The following is a 12,914-nucleotide window of genomic DNA, read 5'->3' as shown; positions in this document are numbered from 1 at the left end:
AGAGAGAGACGGAGAAGGAGAGAGAGAGACGGAGAAGGAGAGAGAGAGAGAGACGGAGAAGGAGCGCGAGACGGAGAAGGAGCGAGAGAGAGAGAGACGGAGAAGGAGCGAGATAGAGAGACGGAGAAGGAGCGAGAGAGAGAGAAGGAGCGAGAGAGAGAGACGGAGAAGGAGCGAGAGAGAGAGAGAAGGAGCGAGAGAGAGAGATGGAGAATGAGAGAGAGAGAGACGGAGAATGAGAGAGAGAGAAGGAGAGAGAGAGAGACGGAGAAGGAGCAAGAGAGAGAGAGACGTAGAAGGAGAGAGAGAGAAACGGAGAAGGAGAGAGAGAGAGAGACGGAGAAGGAGAGAGAGAGAGACAGAGAAGGAGCGAGAGAGAGAGATGGAGAAGGAGCGAGAGAGAGAGACGTAGAAGGAGAGAGAGAGAGAGAAACGGAGAAGGAGAGAGAGAGACGGAGAAGGAGAGAGAGAGAGAGAAGGAGAGAGAGAGAGAGAGAGAGAGACGGAGAAGGAGAGAGAGAGAGACAGAGAAGGAGAGAGAGAAAGAGACGGAGAAGGAGAGAGAGAGCGAGAGAGAGAGAGAGAGAGAGAGAGAGAGAGAGAGAGAGAGAGAGAGCAAGAGGGGGAGAGGCTAAAAGGAGAGCGGTAATTCAATACATCAGCTCTGTATCTGGTGAGTATGAGAGTATTAACATCCCAGCCTATTAAAGGGGAATATAAGACATGTGCTTTCATATTTTAGTGTACATTAGCTGCAGGGAGACTGGGGCTGCAGGTAATGGGGGGCCATTTGGGATCCAGCTAGGAGGTCTGGGATATACACTGCAGCATTACAATACTATTATAAATCAATTCATTAGATCAGAATTCACTGTCTGCTACCAAAATAGTCACATGTAGTATACAGAAGTGGCTTTCTATGTGAATGTATCAGTTTTACATCTGAGCGCTCCCTAACCGCTTCTGCTCACAAAACCTGGGTTCAAACACTATGCAAAACAATTCAAAATAATTAAGCTTGGCTTGATTGAGTTTGCCTGGCGAAGTGGAGCCAATAGAGGGATCCCTAAACCCCGCACATCTGGGATTCCTGGCAGGCTTATGCAAACGCTCAACGAATTTGAAAGATTTCAAAGTATTCAGTATTTGAACCCAGGTCTTGTCTGCTCTGCTCTCAGGGTTGTGTTATGGCCATAGTGTAAAGAGCCGGGCTAATGCCTCTGTCTGTATCAAGCAGACAGGGAACAGGGAACAGGGAACAGGGTCTGGATAATATGTCTGGGGAGGGGGCATTATGTCAGAGAGAAACACAAGGACAGAAGAACAAGGTATAGATGGATATTAAGACTGGCAAAGTACCTATTGCTGTTTAGGCATCACTGAAACGCTGGAATCAAATGTCCCCAATATAATATCCAACACTTCAAACATTTGGCAAATGCTCTAAGCATCCGGAAAAGCGCTATATAAATCCTATCAATTATTCTTAATGTCATTAAAGCTATAATCCTTAATTGAAACAATAACAAAGCAGATATCCCACCTCTGTTTTGGTTAAAAGCTGAGGGATGGGCCTGGAGAAATACAACCACTCTCAGATTAATAGATAGAGCTATGGATGCAAGGACTGACCATCCCTGATATCAACATTATAGTTTTAACCATGTTATGAGGCTATACAGGACTGACCATCCATGATATCAACATTATTGTTTTAACTATGTTATGAGGCTATACAGGACTGACCATCCATGATATCAACATTATAGTTTTAACCATGTTATGAGGCTATACAGGACTGACCATCCATGATATCAACATTATAGTTTTAACCATGTTATGAGGCTATACAGGACTGACCATCCATGATATCAACATTATAGTTTTAACCATGTTATGAGGCTATACAGGACTGACCATCCATGATATCAACATTATAGTTTTAACCATGTTATGAGGCTATACAGGACTGACCATCCATGATATCAACATTATAGTTTTAACCATGTTATGAGGCTATACAGGACTGACCATCCATGATATCAACATTATAGTTATAACCATGTTATGAGGCTATACAGGACTGACCATCCATGATATCAACATTATAGTTTTAACCATGTTATGAGGCTATATAGGACTGACCATCCATGATATCAACATTATAGTTTTAACCATGTTATGAGGCTATACAGGACTGACCATCCATGATATCAACATTATAGTTTTAACCATGTTATGAGGCTATACAGGACTGACCATCCATGATATCAACATTATAGTTTTAACCATGTTATGAGGCTATACAGGACTGACCATCCATGATATCAACATTATAGTTTTAACCATGTTATGAGGCTATACAGGACTGACCATCCATGATATCAACATTATAGTTTTAACCATGTTATGAGGCTATACAGGACTGACCATCCATGATATCAACATTATAGTTTTAACCATGTTATGAGGCTATACAGGACTGACCATCCATGATATCAACATTATAGTTTTAACCATGTTATGAGGCTATACAGGACTGACCATCCATGATATCAACATTATAGTTTTAACCATGTTATGAGGCTATACAGGACTGACCATCCATGATATCAACATTATAGTTTTAACCATGTTATGAGGCTATACAGGACTGACCATCCATGATATCAACATTATAGTTTTAACCATGTTATGAGGCTATACAGGACTGACCATCCATGATATCAACATTGTAGTTTTAACCATGTTATGAGGCTATACAGGACTGACCATCCATGATATCAACATTATAGTTTTAACCATGTTATGAGGCTATACAGGACTGACCATCCATTATATCAACATTATAGTTATAACCATGTTATGAGGCTATACAGGACTGACCATCCATTATATCAACATTATAGTTTTAACCATGTTATGAGGCTATACAGGACTGACCATCCATGATATCAACATTATAGTTTTAACCATGTTATGAGGCTATACAGGACTGACCATCCATGATATCAACATTATAGTTTTAACCATGTTATGAGGCTATACAGGACTGACCATCCATTATATCAACATTATAGTTTTAACCATGTTATGAGGCTATACAGGACTGACCATCCATGATATCAACATTATAGTTTTAACCATGTTATGAGGCTATACATGACTGACCATCCATGATATCAACATTATAGTTTTAACCATGTTATGAGGCTATACAGGACTGACCATCCATGATATCAACATTGTAGTTTTAACCATGTTATGAGGCTATACTTTGTTTGTTTACATGTACATTATTTATAAACATTGGAGTAAAACAAGCTTATATGTTGGGTTCTGATGGGGTACAACAGTTGAACTGAGCTCATGAGGCATTTATAAATAATATTCTTCAAGAATGAATTGGTACGTATCATTAATGAATGAATTCCTCCAACCCCATTAAAACCTCATTGACTCAATGATCTGACAACCACCTGCTAATTTCCTCACGTCCATGACATGACTCTCTAATGGTGTGGCAGACCATTCAACTGCCACTAAGCTGTTGACAGGTAGAAATAGCTATAGCGTCAGCCACAAATAATGTTTTTTGACATATTACAATGTGTTATTACCTCAGAGAATGGCTTATGGCAGATGATGATATACTTTTTAGCCATAGAGATCCATGTGCTTTTCCCCTTAAACCAATCCATAGGAACTTAGGGTGAGCTTTATCATTCACAGAGTCTGACTGTTCATCTTGATAGTCACCAAATAGGAATAATGGTCAAGACTGTCATAGCCTGAAGCTTCTGCTTCCACTGGACTCTCTCTCTCTCTCTCTCTCTCTCTCTCTCTCTCTGTCTCTCTCTCTCTCTCTCTCTCTCTCTCTCTCTCTCTCTCTCTCTCTCTCTGTCTCTCTCTCTCTCTCTCTCTCTCTCTCTCTCTCTCTCTCTCTCTCTCTCTCTCTCTCTCTCTCTCTCTCTCTCTCTCTCTCTCTCTCTCTCTCTCTCTCTCTCTCTCTCTCTTCCACTGAAATCCATTCCAGATGTTATTATGAGCCGTTCTCCCCTCAGCAGCCTCCACTGGCTAAATTACAGTCAGTGTGTAGTCTAGTCCTCATGAATCCAAGTATCTTGTATGTATTCAATGCCTTTTCGCTAAGGATTTCTGGTGCTATCGAATATAGGATATTTGTCTCAAAGGCCCAATCTTGAATGAACGTTATATCTTCCTACAGCCTTTCATACAGTGCTGTTGCGGTTGCCAAACTCTTCCACCATTGTCATACCATATATACACATAGAGAACATTGGTTTGACTGTCCTGTCTCTAATGTTTGTTTCTCTGATACAGAAAGCTGTACAGACATCACGGCAGCTACTGGGATCTACACCCATCCAGAAATCACCACTCTGAGCTGAAGAAACCAATTTGGATTGATGAAGGACAAGTGGTCGTGAACCAGGGTGCATGGGGCGAAGCTTCACATTTAGGCCCCTCCCCTCCTTCTCTAACTAACGTGAAGGTTCCGGAAGGTTCCGGAAGGTTCCAGAAGAAGAACACTTGTCTTTCTGTCGAGTACAAAGTAACCAAACTCCGCGGTAGAATCCTTCTATCTGATGCTTTAGAAGATATAGTTATGTATTTACACACATCTGTCTGTTTCCAAGCATTTAGCATGTATTGTATTGCATGATCTAGCACTATATAATGTACCTTGAGAAAATAACATCAGTGAAGTTAATGTTAAGGGACAAATCTAAAGTTGAGGAGTGTTTTGAATATCTCTGATGTTAATACTCTTGAGTTTCAATCAAACATCAATATTTCCAAATGGTGTTTTCAAGAAATTGCTACTATGGCATTTGCTGATTTTGTTTTAAAAGTGTACAATACACTATACGATCAGTTCATAGTACTTGTGAAGAATCCTGAGACCAGAAACCATATGATGTTTCAGAAGAAAAAAAAATGGTAGTCTTTCATCAATGAAGCATAATTGGTAAATATTGACTAACTAAAATACAACAAAAATGTGAGTTGCATTGTTGCATTGTTGCATTGTTAAGGAAAAGTGACTGTGAACAAATTCCAGTAGGATTAGAACTACGAGTCGTTGTTCCAAGCTAACTGACTCCCAACAAAAATATAGTCCAGCTTTGTTTTGATTTAAACATGACAGTAAATGGCCATCCCGAGTGATGCAGCGGACTAAGGCACTGCATCGCAGTGTTGCAGCATCACTACAGCCTGGGGTTCGCTTTAGTTGGCTCATCGCGCTTTAGCGACTCCTTGTGGAGGGCCGGGCGCCTGCAGGCTGACTTCGGTCCTCTGTAGAACAGTGTTTCCTCTGACACATTGGTGCGAGCGGGTGTTAAGGAGCGTGGCGGATGTTAAGAAGCACGCCTTGGCGGGTCATGTTTCAGAGGATGCATGACTCGACCTTCTCCTCTCCTGAGCCCGTCGGGGAGTTGCAGCAAAGAGACAAGATTGTAATCACCAAATTGGGGAGAAAAAGTGGGTAAAAAATACAAAAAAAACAAAGTATCATGCAATTCCTATAGAAAGAATTTTTAAAAATGTCATGTATATCTATTACAGTACAGTACATGAACAGTTCTGTTTCAGGAAGAAGAGAGTCAACATGCAGACAGTAGTAGCAATAGCAGCATGTGACTATTAAAGTTCACGCTACTGTTCACAAACAAAGTGTCTTTAAATCCTTATACAAAAAAAGGAGAAAAACTAATGTAAAAATTTTAAAATGCCTTGAGAGACCAGATGCAGTCAGACAGTAGTCAAGAGGGTAGCATGTGACTGAAGAAGCTCATACTACTTGTCTTTTCGCAAATAATGTGTCTTGGAAATCCTTGTATAAATGATATATAAATGCTATTGTATTTCCATTAGCTGTGTTCCATCAATACATTCGCTGGTTGAAAGGGGACCAAACTCTGGGCGGCCATATTAGTTAAAAATAGATTATATCAACATCATCATTAGTAAATGTATCATCAACATCGTTAGTAAATGCAATGTTAAGAAGCATAGCAACACATACTGTGGCGTCATCCATACATTCTAGTCGTGCCTAATGACAAAGTGATGGAGCTTAATGTGTTATGGAGTAACTTGATGAGGTTTATATTTGTTCCTAAAACGGATTATCTTGGTTCTTTTAAGATCTTGGTTATTTTAAGAGCTTGGTTGTTGGAGATCTTGCTTGTTGGAGATCTTGGTTGTTTATACATGTTGCCAAGGGGAAAGAAATGGCTGCATCTCAAATGAAATGTCTGCATCTCAAGTGGTGCCCTATTCCCTATGTAGGCTCTGGTCAAAGATAGTGCACTACATAAGGGATAGGGAGCATATTTGGGACTGAGACAAATAGAGTATGGTTACTTTCACATGATGTCTTAATATATTTCTCTTGGTCGACCGTAGTTGCCTTATGTTTATTATAAAACAGTTACGTTTTATTTTAATGTATTTTTATTCATATCTCAACCCTATTTTAACTCCTCTGACACAAAAGTCTGTATATAAAAGCATAGTTGTATGTAGCACAGTATAGGCTTAGTGACTCATTATCCTGTAGAAAACCCCTCTAGAAATGGATTAGCTGCACAGTTACTATTAATACACTCAATTATTATTTGTTTATTAAAAAATAAAATGATTTTATTTGGATAATTTAACTGTTTAATTAACTTATACAGCCTCTTTTTCCCCTTTCACTGTTGTGTTTTAGCTGGGATGAACTGAAACTCAGCTATATGAATCTGAGCTGGTTTTTCCATACAATTCCAATGATTCTATGGTTTTCAGTCTAATTCTCTGTGTTTCTTTCTGGGGTGCCGTTTGGAAAGTTGAACAGTCATTTTGGCAATGAAACACAGTGAAAGATGTCAGATGTTGTGTGTGTAAAGCAATGCAGTTGATATATTGTATCATGTAGGCATGTGTTTCTATACAGCAATACAAATAAAACACATTTCCCTATGATAAAAGATAACTGTCTCTCTTGTCCGTCTGTCCGTCCGTCTACCTACATACTGTCATGACGTGCCCTTGAGGGGAGGATCATAGCCTCTCTCTCTCTCTCTCTCTCTCTCTCTCTCTCTCTCTCTCTCTCTCTCTCTCTCTCTCTCTCTCTCTCTCTCTCTCTCTCTCTCTCTCTCTCTCTCTCTCGTTTTATGACGGTTGTAAACACTCTACTTCTGGGGCTGTAGTATTGAGATTGGAATGTGTGACTGTGGGACACAGAGAGCGACTTGGCCAAACTTTAACATCAAGAGGTTGAATGATGAGACAGTATTTCTGTAAATCAGATGGAATGGTCGGTGGGAAATCAAGGAACGACCCTGTCAAATTTGTTTCATTTTGTGACATTGAGAAAGACCACATGACAGTATGTTTGTCTTCACTTCTCAATTTTGGGGTTTGCATCTGAAAGTTGTATAAAATAAATGATTAAGTACAAATAATACCCTGTCTATATGTTCTATAGTCTATAGACCCTGTCTAAATGTTCTATAGTCTATAGACCCTGTCTAAATGTTCTATAGACCCTGTCTATATGTTTTATAGTCTATAGACCCTGTCTAAATGTTCTATAGTCTATAGACCCTGTCTATATGTTCTATAGTCTATAGACCCTGTCTAAATGTTCTATAGTCTATAGACCCTGTCTATATGTTCTATGTTCTATAGACCCTGTCTATATGTTCTATAGTCTATAGACCCTGTCTAAATGTTCTATAGACCCTGTCTATATGTTCTATAGTCTATAGACCCTGTCTAAATGTTCTATAGACCCTGTCTATATGTTCTATAGTCTATAGACCCTGTCTAAATGTTCTATAGTCTATAGACCCTGTCTAAATGTTCTATAGACCCTGTCTATATGTTCTATAGTCTATAGACCCTGTCTAAATGTTCTATAGACCCTGTCTATATGTTCTATAGTCTATAGACCCTGTCTATATGTTCTATAGTCTATAGACCCTGTCTATATGTTCTATAGTCTATAGACCCTGTCTAAATGTTCTATAGTCTATAGACCCTGTCTATATGTTCTATAGACTCTGTCTAAATGTTCTATAGTCTATAGACCCTCTCTATATGTTCTATAGTCTATAGACCCTGTCTATATGTTCTATAGTCTATAGACCCTGTCTATATGTTCTATAGACTCTGTCTAAATGTTCTATAGTCTATAGACCCTGTCTAAATGTTCTATAGTCTATAGACCCTGTCTAAATGTTCTATAGTCTATAGACCCTGTCTATATGTTCTATAGTCTATAGACCCTGTCTAAATGTTCTATAGACCCTGTCTAAATGTTCTATAGTCTATAGACCCTGTCTAAATGTTCTATAGACCCTGTCTAAATGTTCTATAGTCTATAGACCCTGTCTAAATGTTCTATAGTCTATAGACCCTGTCTAAATGTTCTATGTTCTATAGACCCTGTCTATATGTTCTATAGTCTATAGACCCTGTCTATATGTTCTATAGTCTATAGACCCTGTCTATATGTTCTATAGTCTATAGACCCTGTCTAAATGTTCTATAGTCTATAGACCCTGTCTATATGTTCTATAGTCTATAGACCCTGTCTATATGTTCTATAGTCTATAGACCCTGTCTAAATGTTCTATAGTCTATAGACCCTGTCTAAATGTTCTTTAGACCCTGTCTATATGTTATATAGTCTATAGACCCTGTCTAAATGTTCTATAGTCTATAGACCCTGTCTAAATGTTCTATAGTCTATAGACCCTGTCTAAATGTTCTATAGTCTATAGACCCTGTCTATATGTTCTATAGTCTATAGACCCTGTCTAAATGTTCTATAGTCTATAGACCCTGTCTAAATGTTCTATAGTCTATAGACCCTGTCTAAATGTTCTATAGTCTATAGACCCTGTCTAAATGTTCTATAGTCTATAGACTCTGTCTAAATGTTCTATAGTCTATAGACCCTGTCTAAATGTTCTATAGTCTATAGACCCTGTCTATATGTTCTATAGACCCTGTCTAAATGTTATTCTACATGCTGACAGATGCTGTTTCTGTCTGTGTGTGTACATCCATAGTGATGTCTTTAGCCTTTATACTATGTACTACACAGCATGGGACCAACGAGCTGCGACGATATCCCTGTTGTGTTGTGTTCTTAGTGGGTGTAGGATCAAACTAGACGGTTCATAGTGCCCAACAAAATGGCATTTCGTGCTCAAACAAGTAGAGGTTCTTAGTGTGTGTGTGTGTGTGCTCTGTGTCTGTGTGTGTGTGTATGTGTGTGCTGTGTGTGTGTGTGTATTTGTGCTGTGTGTGTGTGTGTGTGTGTGTGTGTGTGTGTGTGTGTGTGTGTGTGTGTGTGTGTGTGTGTGTGTGTGTGTGTGTGTGTGTGTGTGTGTGGTTGTGCGTGCATGTGTTTGGTGTAATGAAAGTCATAGCCATGCCTCACTGACTGAAGGTGTAGATGGAACGCAACACACAGCCGTCTCCATAGAGATTTGGAATGACAGGCTACTAATTACTGTTCAGCTGCTTCTCTGCTGCTGCTCATCGCTCTCTCAGCTTCTCACACTTGTAAGCATACACACACACACACACACACACATACACACACACACACACACACACACACACACACACACACACACACACACACACACACACAGACACACACAGACACACACACACACACACACACACACACACACACACACACACACACACACACACACACACACACACACACACACACACACACACACACACACACAGACACACACAGACACACACACACACACACACACACACACACACACACACACACACACACACACACACACATACACACTCATTATAGTCATTGCCCATGAGGAACGGTGTGTGTGTGTGTGTGTGTGTGTGTGTGTGTGTGTGTGTGTGTGTGTGTGTGTGTGTGTGTGTGTGTGTGTGTGTGTGTGTGTGTGCATGCACTTTATACTGGAGGAATTACATCAATGAGTCACAATTCAGGGTTGTTGTTTTCCTGATGAAAGCAGACACTCCGCTAGTCAGCTAAAAATGGGTTCAAATAGTAAACTCTGCTCAACATGTTATATACTAACAGAAATCTGGCACTGTAATATTTTCTGGCAGTCAATGGAACAACCTCACTGGAATGGAACACATATTGGATGGAACACCTCACTGGAATGAAACACATATTGGATGGAACACCTCACTGGAATGAAACACATATTGAATGGAACACCTCACTGGAATGAAACACATATTGAATGGAACACCTCACTGGAATGAAACACATTGGATGGAACACCTCACTGGAATGGAACACATATTGAATGGAACACCTCAATGGAATGGAACACATATTGAATGGAACACCTCAATGGAATGGAACACATATTGAATGGAACACCTCACTGGAATGAAACACATATTGAATGGAACACCTCACTGGAATGAAACACATTGGATGGAACACCTCACTGGAATGGAACACATATTGAATGGAACACCTCAATGGAATGGAACACATATTGAATGGAACACCTCACTGGAATTGTCACGTGTGCTCCCTCTCCGGGCTCTAGGTCACCAGGCTGCTCGTTATGGCGCACACCTGCCACCATCGTTACGCGCATCAGCGCATTGTGACACTCACCTGGACTCCATCACCTCCTTGGTTACCTGCCCTATAAATGTCACTCCCTTTGGTTCCTTCCCCAGGCGTTATTGTTTCTGTATCAGTTTCATGTCTGTGCGTTGTTCGTGTTTCTTGTTTTGTATTATGATGCGGTTTATTTATTAAAACACTCACTCCCTGAACTTGCTTCCTGAATCTCAGCGCACATCGTTACAGGAATGAAACAAATATTGAATGGAACACCCAACCATTGAATGACAATATTCTTTCCCAGACCCTCACACGTCAATTACAGTGGTTGTGTCAAAAAATTGCACCCTATTCCTTATTTAGTGCACAACTTTTGACCAGGGCCCAAAGGCACTATAGGGAATAGGGTGCCATTTGAACGCACCGGTGACTCAAGATCTAGAGCTGAGCTTTCACGATAACACAATGTCCATTTTGTCCTAAAAATCTATCTCCTATCCTTTCTTCTGCCATCTCTCTCTCTCGCGCTCTCTCTCTCCCGATGTCTCTCTCTCTCTCTCTCTCTCTCTCTCTCTGTCTCTCTTTGTCTTTCTCTATGTCTCTCTCTGTCTCTCTCTGTCGCTCTCTCTGTCTCTCTTTGTCTTTCTCTATGTCTCTCTCTGTCTCTCTCTGTCGCTCTCTCTGTCATTCTCTGTCTGTCTCTGTCTCGCTCTCTCTGTCTCTGTCTGTCTGTCTGTCTGACTGTCTGTCTGTCTCTCTGTCTCTCTGTCTCTCTGTCTCTCTGTCTCTCTCTCTCGCTCTCTCTCTCTCAATTTCTTCCCATCAGCAAACTGTATGTATTAACACTGTCTCCGTGTCTTTTCCTATTGGACAGGGCTGCTCCTATCAATAGCCAGCTATCCGCCTATTATTCAGACACAAGATATTATTAGGTAAATATGATACTGTGGAGATTCGGACGTCAGAGATCAGTTCCATTTATTACCCGTCCTCCATCTAGATATGAACTCTATCTGTTATATATCCAACACATCCTCCACCTAGATATCAGCTGTATCTGTTATATATCCAACACATCCTCCATCTAGATATCAGCTGTATCTGTTATATATCCAACATATCCTTCACCTAGATATCAGCTGTATCTGTTATATATCCAACACATCCTCCACCTAGATATCAGCTGTATCTGTTATATATCCATATCCAACACATCCTCCATCTAGTTATCAGCTGTATCTGTTATATATCCATTTCCAACACATCCTCCATCTAGATATGAACTGTATCTGTTATATATCCATATCCAACACATCCTCCATCTAGATATCAGCTGTATCTGTTACATATCCAACACATCCTCCATCTAGATATCAGCTGTATCTGTTATATATCCAACACATCCTCCACCTAGATATCAGCTCTATCTGTTATATATCCAACACATCCTCCATCTAGATATCAGCTGTATCTGTTATATATCCAACACATCCTCCACCTAGATATCAGCTGTATCTGTTATATATCCAACACATCCTCAACCTAGATATCAGCTGTATCTGTTATATATCCAACACATCCTCCATCTAGATATCAGCTGTATCTGTTATATATCCAACACATCCTCCATCTAGATATCAGCTGTATCTGTTATATATCCAACACATCCTCCATCTAGATATCAGCTGTATCTGTTATATATCCATATCCAACACATCCTCCATCTAGATATCAGCTGTATATGTTATATATCCAACACATCCTCCATCTAGATATCAGCTGTATCTGTTATATATCCAACACATCCTCCATCTAGATATCAGCTGTATCTGTTATATATCCAACACATCCTCCACCTAGATATCAGCTGTATCTGTTATATATCCATATCCAACACATCCTCCATCTAGATATTAGCTGTATCTGTTATATATCCAACACATCCTCCACCTAGATATCAGCTGTATCTGTTATATATCCATATCCAACACATCCTCCATCTAGATATCAGCTGTATCTGTTATATATCCAACACATCCTCTACCTAGATATCAGCTGTATCTGTTATATATCCAACACATCCTCCATCTAGTTATCAGCTGTATCTGTTATATATCCATATCCAACACATCCTCCACCTAGATATCAGCTGTATCTGTTATATATCCAACACATCCTCCACCTAGATATCAGCTGTATCTGTTATATATCCATATCCAACACATCCTCCATCTAGTTATCAGCTGTATCTGTTATATATCCAACACATCCTCCATCTAGATAT

At 39.9% G+C, this 12,914-nt stretch overlaps 1 protein-coding gene across 1 annotated transcript in view; it reads left to right on the top strand.

Moving 5' to 3' along the window:
- LOC106572844 (potassium voltage-gated channel subfamily C member 1) overlaps positions 1 to 7,006 on the top strand; it is a 53,746-nt gene extending 46,740 nt beyond the window's left edge. Inside the window, exon 5 of the mRNA XM_045696455.1 lies at positions 4,345 to 7,006. Within this exon, the coding sequence (XP_045552411.1) occupies positions 4,345 to 4,412 (68 nt within the window). The 3' untranslated portion in view covers positions 4,413 to 7,006. The remainder of the gene's footprint in view (positions 1 to 4,344) is intronic.
- Positions 7,007 to 12,914: the final 5,908 nt, after the last annotated feature.

Source organism: Salmo salar, chromosome ssa15 (genome assembly GCF_905237065.1).
Source record: "Salmo salar chromosome ssa15, Ssal_v3.1, whole genome shotgun sequence".
Classification (NCBI taxonomy): domain Eukaryota; kingdom Metazoa; phylum Chordata; class Actinopteri; order Salmoniformes; family Salmonidae; genus Salmo; species Salmo salar.
The sequence above is the reverse complement of the archived record's forward strand: the minus strand, read 5'-3'. Positions and strand labels throughout refer to the sequence as shown.